This window comes from Caretta caretta, chromosome 1 (assembly GCF_965140235.1).
Source record: "Caretta caretta isolate rCarCar2 chromosome 1, rCarCar1.hap1, whole genome shotgun sequence".
In the NCBI taxonomy this organism is placed as follows: Eukaryota; Metazoa; Chordata; order Testudines; family Cheloniidae; genus Caretta; species Caretta caretta.
Genome location: NC_134206.1, coordinates 113,848,508 through 113,862,469, shown reverse-complemented (window position 1 = coordinate 113,862,469; position 13,962 = coordinate 113,848,508). Strand labels below are relative to the sequence as shown.

Here is a 13,962-nt window from a genome sequence, read left to right as displayed (position 1 = left end):
TGACGGTACATGCCAGAGCATTCCAGCTAAAGGCTTTTGGTGCTTGTGTTTGTTTTCTGTACCTGTATGTCACATTCAGAGATTTCAGCTTTTTAGATGCTGTATAAGACATGTTTTTCAGCTTGGCTTTATTGGAGCATGAAAACAGGGCTAGAAAAATTTAGCAGACGCTTACTGAAATTTTACCAAACTCTTGACTGTTAGCTGAAGACTAGTACAAAAGATGGTAATTCTCAGATTAAGGCAAATTCTCTCTTCTTTCTCCTACCCATATTTGTCACAGCTGATGGGAAAGGAGAGACTTTTGGCATTTTTACCAGTGTTGTCTCTGTCCACTTTGGCACGTCATTTTAAGTATCAAACTTGGCTAGTAGGTATGTGAGAAATTTGAAGCCTCCCGAGGTCCTCTGGCTGCTGGGAAAAAAGGAGCATTCTCTCTCTGCTTCGCTTTCATACTCTACAGCCCCTTGGTTGTTGCAATGAGGTGTCTCTGCTACTCTACACCTCAGCCTCCATTTTTGAGTTCTCTGCTTCAATGCATGTCTCTGCTGCTGCTCATAACTGTCAATCAGTAGTAGAGGGAAAATGACATGACCTCTCAGTTTCACTGCTACCCACTTTTCTAATTTATATCAAAATAGTAAAACAAAGTATTGCATAAATTTGTAGCAATTCCAGTTCAGCTTCCCAAGTACAAGAAAAACTTCATTGCAGGCCGCTGAGATGCTTTGTACCATTAGGAATATTTGCTGCACTGGAGGGGAAGATTTTGATATCTTTGTGACTAAGGTCCATAGTATTTCCTTACAAATAATTAGTGTAAAAATCAGTTTCTCCTTTTTTTTTTTTCCCCCTCCCATATTAACCTGTTTTTCCACACATTTTATTTATGGAATTGATTCTTTGGACACACATGTAAATGAGATGATCTGATGATATGATACATACATTTTATAGTGAATTTAAAAAGGGATATGACCTCCTCAAAAACAGCCAGCAGGCCTGCTATTGCTCACAACCACATTGTAATGATTATTCTTTTTGATGTACAGGATACTCCTGATTTTCAAAAGATCATGGGCACAAAGTACAGGCACACTTAGGCATGCCCTGACCCTTTAAAAATTAGACCCAGTGTTTTAACATAGTGATTGCAGAAGTTGTTTCTGGTTGGTATATCATTAATCATATTTTTCTATAGCAACACGAGGCAGAAGTTAAACAGCTGTCAGAAACCTTGAAAGAGAAGACTAAAGAAAGCAAGAGGCTCAAATCATCATTTGACACCTTGAAGGAAATGAATGACTCTTTAAAAAAGCAGGCAAGATCCATTTTCATACCTATTCAAGAAAAATTTTAAATATTAGAATCAATTTAAATTATTTTTGGAAAGTTGACTGATTGTATTTGCAGTCTTATTAAACAAGATTCATATAATTGAGCAGAAATGACTCTTGTTCCTTTCCTACAACTTGGTTTTTCTTTTAACTGGTTGGTGTCTTTTTTTTTTTTTTTTTATAATCTCAAATACGGTAAAGTTTGAATTACTTCTAAATAGCCAGCAATAAGTCACTCATAAGAAAAGAAACATTTCAATATCCTGCCAAGGAAATTGAGACACTAGGGTAGATAGCCTTCTAAAATTCAGAATGCAGCCCTGATCTGGTTAATAGCATGGGCAAACCTTCGTGTATTCCATAATGTTATTGAATCTATCCTAGCAAGTGATTTGTGCTCCATGCTGCAGAGGAAGACTAAAACCCCCAAGCTCCCTGCCAGTCTGGTGTGAGGGGACAATGCCTTCCAGACTCTACATATGGTGATCAGTTCAACTCTGAGCATGTGAGCAAGAACCAACCAGTCAAGCATCTGAAAGAGAATTCTCAGTTCCATTTCAGAGCACCAGTGTGAGTTTGTGTGTTGTGTACAGTTCTGTAGTTCTACATAATTGCTGCAGTCTGACTTTATTCTACCATGTAGATGCTTGTCCAGAGAGAGACAGCTCTACAAAAGTTAGTTATGTGGATAGTGCTTTCAAGCTGTAAAGATACCTATAATTGTCATTGTGCACTCATTAATGTAATGCATAGAGCTATGCAGACAGGTAATTTCAAATTAATTGTATATGTCCTCTTCAGAAAAATCTCACTCTTGAAGGTATGGTTTCTGTATTTGGGTGAGCCCAGTGTTTGGCTTGCAAGTTGAATTCTCAATTCACAGGACATAGCTTATTATACATTACACTGAATAGTTAGCAAAGCTCTGACTACTGGCTCATTTTATAAAGAGGTAAATGATCTTCTTAGCTGTTGCTTTGCTCACATTAAGAGCAGATAAACTTGCACTTTAATAAATCTAGATGCCTATAACTAATGATTTTTGAACAACCTTTATATGAAGTAAAGAATGAGTTTAAACTTGTTTTGAGTCCACAAATATTTTAAACATATTTTCTGATTCTTTTAGTTAAGTGATGTAAGTGAGCAGAACAAGAAGATGGAAGTTCAAGCAAGAAAAGTACAAGCACGTTTAGAGAATTTACAAGTAAGACTAACAGTTTTTCCTTATTACTTCTTCCCTTGTAAGAAACAAGTCAAATGTAATTTATTTAATATATCCTGTTGCAGAGGAAGCATGAATTTTTAACAATACAGAAATCTAAAGATGTTTCTCAAGCAATGCAAGAAATTAAATCTGTGAAGCAGGAAAAAATGGCAACAACATCAAAAATTTGTAAGGTAAGGCATAAACAAGGAGGAAAGGAAACTTCTATTTTAATTAAAGGATATTAGATGTTGGAATATCTTTCTAGAACACCCACTTTTGCTATGTCTTCAGGAAACTAGTGACATCATTTACTCATGTCATGTATTTATGATATGAGTGAACTACTCAGTTATGCTGAGGAAAGGGGTTAAAGTGTTCAGGGCATAAGAATAGTGCAATTGGATTGCATTGGGGAAAATTTAGTGTGTTTAACTGGAAAAATAATTACATTTAAATTGTCACTAAAAAGAAGTGCACTTATTGTCATCCTGATCACCTTTCTTTTATGTTATATCTAATCCCCCCTCTTTTAATCTGTCCATCTTTTTAAATTGTACGTCTGTTTCTTCCACTATGTTTGGAAAGTTCTTAACACATTTTGATTACTGTCACAGTGTAAATAATATCTCTCTATGTACAGCTTTCTGTAATTAACTGAAAAGAAAAGCGGGTAAATGATGTCAGATATAGGAAGATTAACTTGTAAGCCATAGGTAATTATGCTCTTAGTGCTTATAGTAGAAAAAGCCTCTAGTGAAGGAAAAAGTGAGTAAATGCGGACATGTTTCATACATGATTGCAATATGATCACCTTCCTTCCTTCTGTCTTGAAACATTCTCTTTTGTTTTTGTGAAATAATATTTCTTATCTCAGTGTTGTCCTATTTAATAGTGTGCCTTCTGTCTGTATTCTACCATTATATCCCTTCTGGTAATTATGAAATCTAGCAATAAAATTACTTGGAATATTGCTTGAAATATTATACATAACTTTCTCTTTCATTTAAGGGAACTAGATTTTTCTCTCTGAGGGCTGACCCTAGAAACTTCCTGAATGCATCTGCTTTTTTTCCTGACAAGCCTAAAATAATTTGTTCCACTTTGGGATTCTTAGTTAATGTATTGGAGAAGGCAAATTGGGGAATTGGGGGGTCCATTCTTCTGAAGTCTTGGTTTTAATTCTTTGAACTTATTCATTATTGGAATGAACATTATTAAGTTGTAGTTAATGTGGTAAATTTTAATGGCAGTGGGCTACATACAAGAAAGTGACATGAATTGTTTAGTGCATCTAACATTTCCCACATAAAAATTACCACATGTTGACAATACCTGTGAATTATGCAGTTGTCTTTCACATTCTCCTCACATTCTTATGGCCAAAGTTGTAAAACGGACCCATTCTGTGCATGAAGATGTTTTTCTAGGACTTTATATAAATTTTGTACCTGTGTGTTTTCTGCCAACCAATAATCACCACAAATAATGGCCTAAACTCCTAATTTTTCTCAGGCATGGCACCATCCTACTCCAAATACATATAATAAAATGCTAAAACTGTTTTCATATTCTGACACATCTATCTGTTTTCTTTGAGAGGCTCTAATAATATACCTTATGTTTTGGAAAAGCTTTATAATCTTATTTAATGTTATGGTTGTTACAGGTACCACTTAATTCACATGTTTATGAGCTTTTAAGTGTTCTTATGGACTGGATCTCAGATCAGTTCCTCAAAGTGAAAATAGAGGAAAAAGAAGGAGACAATCACAAACTAATGTACACCCACAAAAATTACACACAAGAAAAGTGTGCAAAGGTAAAGGGGTTTGGATTGTTTTTTTTAAACCTTGTGGCCAATGTATGCTAGTTTTATTTATATATATTTTGAACGCTATTCTCAAAACAAAAATAATTGTGAATAGTTAACAGTTGAGTATTCATTCAGACAATATTTAGTGGGTATTTTGACACATATAGCTCCAAAAATACAGGCAATTTAAAGAAAATTAGGGTACTAAGTTCCTGTCCCATTGTAAGCCATCTCTTACTCCTGATTACTTCTTTCAATGATACGATTTTCAGATTTCTCTCTTCATTCTTCCCTGCAATGTTGAACATAAGAATGAGCACACTGGGTCAGAGCAGTGGTCCATCTAGCCCAGTACCCTGTCTTCCAACAGTGTCCAATGCCAGATGCGTCAGAGGGAATGCACAGAACAGGGCAATTGAGTAATTCCTCCCCTGTCGTCCACTCCCAGCTTTAGGGCAGCGAGAGGCTTAGGACACCCAAAGTGTGGGGTTGCATCTCTGATCATCTTGGCTAATATCCATTGATGGACCTATTCTCCATGAACTTACCAAATTGGTTTTAAAACTCAGTTATAGTTTTGGTCTTCACAACATCCCCTGGCAATGAGTTCCACTGGGTGTTGTGTGAAGAAGTACTTTTCCTATTAACTTCATTGGGTGACCCCTGGTTGTTGGGTTACGTAAAGAGGTAAATAAAGCTTCCTTATTCATTTTATCCACACCATTCATGATTTTATAGACCTCCATCAAATGCCCCTTTAATAGTCTCTTTTCCAAGCTGGAAAAGTCCTGGGCTAGGTCTACACTACAGACTTATGTCAGTATAACAGCATCACTCAGGGGTGTGAAAAATCCACACCCCGGAGCAATGTAGTTATACTGACCTAGCCACCCACGTAGACAACGCTATGTCGATGGGAGACTTTCTCCCATCGACATAGCTACTACCTCTTGGGAGGTGGATTAACTACACCGACTGGAGATGCTACTGTGCCAAAGGAAGAGCATCTTCACTACTGCAATGCTGTATGTGAAGACAAGCCTCCAGTTTTTTTAATCTCTCCTCATATGTAAGCCATTCCATAGCCTAATCATTTTTGTTGTCCTTCTCTGCACCCTGTCCAAGTTCCTTCCCCTCATCCTTTTTTCTAAGCAGATTTGCATGCCTAATTTAAAATAATGTATTAATAAACAGGCAGTGGTGCTATAAGGAGAGTTTTGGAATGTATAGCTTTGAGATGTATGGCCACTGGGAAGCATTCATGGACAGAGGACTGTTCTCTCAGGATGGACTTCACCTAGGTAGGGAGGAAAATAGATTTCTAGGATGGAGGCTGGCACAACTGGTTAAGAGAGCTTTTAACTAGGAATTTGGGGGAGATTGTTGGGAGATGTCTCGATAATCTCCATGCCGGATTTTAACTTTGAGAGGGAATAAAACAAAGTAAGAAAGGATAGAGCCATTGGTAGGAGAATGGACATAAGGAGGAAGGGTAGTGTAGATACCAGTCTAATAGGTGATACTGGCGGTAGAATGTCTATGCCTAATCGGGTTAAGAATGTGAGCGAAGCCAAACAGGAAAAATTAAGATGTTTGTACATGAAATGCGAGGAGCCTAGATAACAAAATGGAGGAACTAGAGCTATTGGTGCAGGAAGTGAAACCAGCCGTTATAGGGATAACAGAAACATGGTGGAATAGTAGTCATGACTGGAGTACAGGTATTGAAGGGTATGTGCTGTTTAGGAAAGACAGAAATAAAGGCAAAGGTGGTGGGGTAGCATTGTATATCAATGATGAGGTAGACTGTAAAGAAATAAGAAGTGATGGAATGGATAAGACAGAGACTGTCTGAGCAAAAATCACATTGGGGGAAGAAAGCTACTAGAGCCTCTCCTGGGATAGTCATTGGGGTGTGCTATAGACCACCCGGATCTGATTTGGATATGGACAGAGACCTCTTTAATGTTTTTAATGAAGTAAATACTAATGGGAATTGTGTGATCATGGGGGACTTTAACTTCCCAGATATAGACTGGAGGACAAGTGCTAGTAGTAATAACAGGGCTCAGATTTTCCTGGATGCGATAGCTGATGTATTCCTTCACCAAGTAGTTGCTGAACCGACACGAGGGGATGCCATTTTAGATTTTGTTTTGGTGAAGTGAGGACCTCATAGAAGAAATGATTGTAGGGGACAACCTTGGTTCGAGCGATCATGGGCTAATTCAGTTCAAACTAAATGGAAGGATAAAAATAGATCTGTGACTAGGGTTTTTGATTTCAAAAGGGCTAACTTCAAAAAATTAAGGAAATTAGCTAGGGAAGTGGATTGGACTGAAGAATTTGTGGATCTAAAGGCGGAAGAGGCCTGGAATTACTTCAAGTCAAAGTTGCAGAAACCATCAGAAGTCTTCATCCCAAGAAAGGGGAAAAAACTCATAGGCAGGAGTTGTAGACCAACCTGGATGAGCAAGCATCACAGAGAAGTGATTAAGAAAAAGCAGAAAGCCTATAAGGAGTGGAAGATGAAAGGGATCAGCAAGGAAAGCTACCTTATTGAGGTCAGAACATGTAGGGATAAAGTGAGAAAGGCCAAAAGCCATGTAGAGTTGGACCTTGCAAAGGGAATTCAAAACCATTAGTAAAAGGTTCTATAGCCATATAAATAAGAAGAAAACAAAGAAAGAAGTGGGACCGCTAAACACTGAGGATGGAGTGGAGGTTAAGGATAATTTAGGCATGGCCCAATATGGTAACAGTGTCTGCGCTGGTCGCCTTGCAGTGCCGTTGGTGCCACATGTAGCGCGCGCATGACCTTAGCCCTCCAGTTCCTTCTCAACCGTTCTCAGCTGAAGATGGAGCAAAGGGGCAGTGTTAGTACTTCTCCCTAAAACCGTTAAGAAATAGCTTTTAGGTAAGTACTTAAATAAGTTGTTATAGAGATTGTTAGTGTAAAAAAAATAAAAATTAAAAAAAAAATTATTGTTAATTCATTAGACAGCCGCCTTAAGGGACAGTTACTAGTTAAAATGCTGGGGTCTCCAGGCCTCCAATGTGTGATGCCATGCCTGTTTCAGACAGACATTCTTTATGTGTATGCTGCCTTGGTGAGGGGCATATTCCCCAGAAATACTCCCATTGCAGCAACCTGAAACCCAGAGCCTGATGGGACAGGGACCTTTGGCTTAAAATGATCTTGATGGAGAAGACCCTTCAGCCTGAGGAGGACAAGCAAACAGCCTCTCCGGGCACTCCTCAAGATGGAAAAGGAAATCTACCCTCTGAAAAAACAAAAAAGAGGGCTCAAACATCTTCGCAGAGAGGTCCGCAAAAACAGAGGCGGTCTCCTGCAAGGTCACTACCCCCGATGCCATCTTACTCTCAGGTGAGCACCTATAATGCTCCAGGCACTTCCGGCACAGCCGAGGTCAGAGAGAGAGAAATGGAGTCGAGGCACTGACACAAACATGCCTCCTCCACGGCACCGAGCTCACTGGTATGGGACTCGGCACCGAGTGTCTCAAGCACCATTCCTCCACTGACACTCAGTCGGCACCGGTAGACCCCACCAAGTTGGCACCAGCCAAACAACAACACCCCAGTCGGCACTGACTCCATCAACAAAAGGGAAAGCACCCACGGCACTAACTACTCAGAAATCAGCACCAACACAGTTTCTGCTGCACTAGAGAGACTTAGAAATCTCATTGGCACCACATTCACCAATACTCGGTGCCAAGGGCTCCCCCACAGGCTTCAGAGGAAATCACAGCCCACAAGACATGGCCTGGTTCTCCAGTGATGAGGTGGAGGAGATGCAGGGACAATACCTCCTATCTCCACGTCACTCGTCACCTAAGGCCCACCAACCAATGTGGAGCCACATGGGTCCAACACACCATATGAACCAATCATGGTGCGGGCCCCCAAGGATGTACCCTTCTATGGCTTTCCCAATGCAATGGGCACATTGGGAACCCTGGAGCGCATATAGGGGTCAGCATTCTACACTGTCCACAGTGCAAAGATGTGAACTGCGCTCTAACCCAGTGTCTCTCACACCACAACCCTCAGAGACACAGGAATGGGGAGAGGACACAGAGCCGGGCACAGACCATGACACATCTCCTGTGCACAATTCATCTTCCTCCTCAGATGAGGCGATTATGCCCCCACCGCCAACCTCAGCGGATGACTTTAAACAATTTCAAGAGCTGTTCAAGAGGTTGTGCAAAGCCAAGACATCCTGCTAAAGGAGGTAAAGACAAACAGCACAAGCTGGTACAAATACTGCAACCTGCATCTACCTCCAAGATTGCTCTTCCCATCAACGAGGCCCTCTTGGATCCTGCGGAGACAGTCTGGCAGACACCTGCTTCTATTCCGCCCACCTGGAAAAGAGCGGATAGACAATATTACGTACCATCCAAGGGGGCAGACTTTCTATTCGCGCACCTGCCTCCCAATTCCCTAGTTGTCAAGGCAGTAAATCACCATTACAGCCAGCCACAATTAAAGGTTACACCCCATGACAAAGAACACAAAAGACTTGACTTGTTCAGAGGCAAAGTATATTCCTCCAGCACCCTTTTGTTCCAAGTGGCCAATTATTCAGTGCTACTGGCCAGTTATGACTAGGACAACTATAGGAAACTTGCCCCGTTTACATCTGAGCTCCCAGAGGACAAACAGACACAATTCCAGGCTATTGTCACTGCGGGCCAGCTCATATCCAAAACAGTCCTTCAGGCAGCACTGGACACAGCAGACAGAACAACGGCCACAGTCGTAGTAATGTGCCAGGCCTCATGGTTTCAGGCCTCGGGGATACCTATAGAACTCCAGACAAAAGTAGAGGACTTACTTTTGACCAGGTACAACTCTTCTCTCAGAAGACAGACGAGGTGCTTCATTCAGTGAAGGACTCTCGGGCCAGGCTATGCACTTTGGGGATTTACACCCATCCCCCAAATCCCCGCAAAGAGAAGGAGATACTAACCATATCAGAGGCCTAGAGGCTCCTCAAACAACAGACAACAACAACAGCAGCCACACGATAGCCAGCGTCAACTATCACGATGCTGGCAAACACCTCAATCTCAGGCACCGACTTCTCAGTCAGCACCTCCAAAACTGCAATTTTGAAAAGTTGGTGGAGGGTTTGAACAACCTCCCTCACGAAATAGCATTCATGCCCGACCCATCCCCAACTTTTGGCCATCGACTCCGGCCCTTTTACCACATCTGGGCCACCATAACATCAGACCAGTGCATGTTAGTGTATCCCGAATTGATAACTTCTATCGCCTTTACCTCCTGCCCACCCACCCTTCCCCATTCCTCTTCAGGGACCCTTCTCACAAGCATCTACTATGACAAGAAGTCAATCATCTTCTACAACTGGGTGCTGTGGAACAAGCACCACTACAATTCAGAGGGAAGGGATTCTACTCTGATTACTTCCTGACCCAGAGGAAGAGTAGAGGATGGAGACCCTTCTGGATCTGCGGAAGCTCGACAAGTTCGTCAGATCCCAGAAGCTCAAGATGGTCACATTGGGTATGATACTCCCAGCGCTGCAACAGGGGGAGTAGTTTTCAGTCCTCGACCTCCACAATGCTTATTTGCAAATCACCCTTCATCCTGCTCACAGGAAATGTCTACGATTCACGGTAGGACGAGAACACTTCCAATACAGAGTACTTCCATTCAGCCTATCCGCAGCAACAAGAGTCTTCTCCAAAACTCTAGCAGTGGAAGCGGCACATCTACGCAAATAGGGAATAATGATTTCCCCTGAACTGGAGAATTTGTTTATCAAAGGCCCAACTCTACTAGACACAATTGATGCAGTCCAGTCCACTATCACGCTATTCCAGGAGCTGGGTCTACAAATAAACTAATGGAAATCAACCACAAATCCAGTCCAACAACTAGACGTTATCGGGGCACATCTCAGCGCCATAGAAGCCAAGGTGTCATTACCCCTTACCAGATTCACAAACCTCACAAACTTTATCTCAGAGATACAAGTCAGTCCTCAAGTTTGGGCTCGCACTGTCCTACAATTACTAGGACACATGGCAGCCACGACATTCGTGATACAATATGTAAGACTACATATGCAAGGTTGGCTAAGTACGATATATATACCAAGCAAACACAACCTACACAAACAGATCACGGTTCCACCAAATGTCCTGAACTCATTACAATGGTGGACAAGGCCACAAAATGTCTATATGAGTATCCCTTTCCAATAGGAATCCCCAACAACAGTGATCACCACAGATGCCTCACTGATAGGTTGGGGTGCTCACATGTGTTAACACATGATATAGGGCAAAGGGTCTCCAAGAGAGACTCAATTTCACATCAATTTGCTAGAGCTGCAGACATTTCCTATCTCATATATGGAAGAAATCCATTCGAATTATGACCAACCGTATCGCCTGCATGTTCTGCATCAACAGGCAAGGAGGAGCTCGCTCACATTCTTTATGCAGAGAAGCCATGAGACTTTGGAATTGGTGCATACAACACAACATACACATCACAGTGTGTTACCTGCCAGGCTGTCAGAATGCAACAGACACATTCAGCAGGTACTTCTCCCAGGATCACGAAAGGGAGATGAATGGAGAGGTCCTGAGTTCAATTTTCAAAGGATGGGGCATTCCCACTATCGATCTGTTTGCGTCCCTGATGAATCGCAAATGCATGATGTTCTGCCACACCCTAAATTCTTACCGAAAGTAACCTCAGCATTTAACATGAACCAATCTCTTCACCCACCAACATTGTACCCTAAGCCTCATGGTACTCCAACAGAAGCCGCCCTACACACTCTAGACTTTAGAAGGACGCTAGTGTTCTACCTTGAAAGAACCAAACCTTTTAGGAAATCTAGACTTTTCATCTCTACTACCGAGCTCTCGAAAGGAGATCCTATATCCATTCAGAGATTATCCAAATGGATTTCCACATGTACTCAAACATGCTACCATATCCGGAATATAGAACCACCGGAGCACATTCTGCTAGGTCGATTTCAACCTCAGTAGCATTTCACAATAACATTCCAATACTAGAGATCTGTAAGGCGGCCACTTGGGCCTCCATCCACACATTCACAAAGCACTATGCAGTCACACAGGACTCCAGGGCTGACGCCATAGTGCCTCACAGTATTTACCTCAATGACTCAAATGAACCCAAAGTCCCCTCAGAGGGACACTGCTCTACAGTCACCTAAAGTGGAGCACCAAGAGAGACACTACTCGAAGAAAAAGGAAAGGTTATTCACCTTGTGCAGCAACTGGAGTTCTTCGAGATATGTGTCCCTGTGGGTGCTCCACTGCCCACCTTCCTCCCCTCTACTTTGGAGTTCGCAGTGAGGACTCTGCAGTAGAGAAGGAACTGGAGGGCTCGGGTAGTGCGCAGCACCAACAGCACCACGAGACACCTACTGCGCATGTGTGACCTGTGTGGACACTGCTACTATAAATCTCTGCTCGACAGCGCCGGGACACACCACCTACTAAAGTGGAGCACCCACAGGGGGACACATCTTGAAGAACTCCAGTTACTACACAACCTTTCCTTTTCTCGCATCTGATGTCAGTGAGGTTTCTTAAAGGACTCACTTGTGTATACTTTCGTATCTGAATCAGATCTAACGAGACCTCCCTTTGTGCCCAGGACATCTTGCTCATTATTCCACCTTTCTATGAAAGCCATATTTGTGGTGGCAGTTACATCTGCCACGAGAGTTTCTGATATAATAGGTGTTATTGGCGTAATATCCATTTTCGCTAGTAATTCAATAGTAATTCACTATTTTAAACAAAGGTAAAATTGCTTTAGAAACACATTCAAAATTCATCTGAAAGTGATTACAGACATTTATCTGCTCCAAACTATTCGTTTACCAGTATTTTTTCCAAAGCCTCAAGCCAACAGATGGGAGAGACTGCACTACCTTGATGTGCATAGGGCCATACGTTGCTACGTCCATAAAACCAAGTAATTTAGGATCTTACCTAGACTCTTTGAGGCCTATGCAGAAAGAGTAAAAGGTCAAGCAGTCTTGGCTCAGCCAGTGTCATATTGGATATCTTCATGCATAGGATCCTGTTATGATTTGGCAAATGTAACTGCTAAGTCTATAAGGGACTTTCAACAACCTTTCTAAACATATTGACTGTGGACCTCTGTAAGGTGGCTACATCTTTACATACTTTCACCAGACACTATGTCATCACTTCTCCAGACTCTGCCATCACTCATGTGTGATGTGGACTTTGAAAAATCTGTACGTCATTCTCTGTTTGCATAGTTCTGAAGTCTCACCATCTTCAGGGAAACTGCTTGTAAATCACCTACAGTGGAATGTATATGTGAACTATCACTTGAAGGAGAAAAAACGATTACTTTGTCTTCTGTAACTGTTCTTTGAAATGTGTTGTGCAGATATGCATTCCACGAGCTTTCCTTCTTTCCTTGTAATTTGGAAATGTCATTGTTTTTCTGCTGCAAAGGAACTGAGAGGGAATCAGGATGACTCTGCCTTTTATACACTCAGCTGCAGGTACAAAGACATCCAAGTACTGCTGGCAAAAGTCTTCGATTCAAGTGCATTGGGAGCACATGAACACCTACAGTGGAATGTATATGTGCACAACGCATCTTAACATTTGCCATAGAGATCAGTAACCATTTTTTTCCTTTGGAGACACAGTTAGTATCAGTGCATTTTACAAAGAGAAATCAAACAAACTACACAGAGAATTCATGGGGCATAAATCCTAACCCTGTGTGAAATTTCACATGGATTGGGCAGATACTTTTTGAGAAAAACAGGAATTTATGCCCCATTTTGAGTCCATTTTGAGTCCATTTTAGAAGTCAGCCCTTTTAAAAAATAATAATCATCTGTGTTACAAGCTAATACCTATAATTATGTAATTTTTATGTACTTGCGAGTGCTAAACGTATTCAATGCACTGAAGTATTTGCATATGCAATCCATTATCATCATGTTTTTTGTTTACTCAGTGACAGATGATGTATAAAACTATACCACTGTATATTTTTCCAGCTTTTACCTATCGTTGCTGAACAACTCCAGTGGATGCCATTTGTGAACCCTAAACTACATATGCCTGTAATTAAATTTATTTACTGGGCTATAAGGCAGCTGGACTGTGGGACACAGGTAAAACATATATTCTGCTTTCAGATTAATTCTTTAATATTTCATGTTCAGAATGCTCATTCTCAGAAGATTCTCAGGTACTATGATGTAAGATAAATGGATGCTTTTTGATGTAGTAAGTATAGTTTTAAAAAAACCATCAGCCTTCACAACATTCAAATTCAAATAATTTGCTGCAGATATAGGGCAAAGGGAAAAAATTAAGATAATAATTTAAAACTGTTCAGTTTTATATTATAGATCCATGCTTTATCTGTCGGGGGACTTACGTAGCCCCCTTTGTAATAATATCTGAGAACCTCTCAAACCTTGAATTTATCTTTACAACATCCTTCTCAGCTAGAGAAGGAAACCCCCATTTTATAAATGTTAAACAAAAGAT

General features: G+C 41.1%; 1 protein-coding gene across 7 annotated transcripts in view; it reads left to right on the top strand.

The window, feature by feature from the left end:
- CCDC138 (coiled-coil domain containing 138) overlaps positions 1 to 13,962 on the top strand; it is a 73,985-nt gene that overhangs the window by 16,552 nt on the left and 43,471 nt on the right. For 6 of the 7 annotated variants that reach the window (XM_048856554.2, XM_048856565.2, XM_048856534.2 and 3 more), the window contains 5 exons: positions 1,202 to 1,321; positions 2,467 to 2,544; positions 2,628 to 2,738; positions 4,214 to 4,366; positions 13,464 to 13,580. In XM_048856554.2, the coding sequence (XP_048712511.2) occupies positions 1,202 to 1,321; positions 2,467 to 2,544; positions 2,628 to 2,738; positions 4,214 to 4,366; positions 13,464 to 13,580 (579 nt within the window). Of the gene's footprint in view, positions 1 to 1,201; positions 1,322 to 1,772; positions 1,908 to 2,466; positions 2,545 to 2,627; positions 2,739 to 4,213; positions 4,367 to 13,463; positions 13,581 to 13,962 lie in introns of those variants that run through there. The other variant, XM_048856572.2, reaches the window with a different exon arrangement.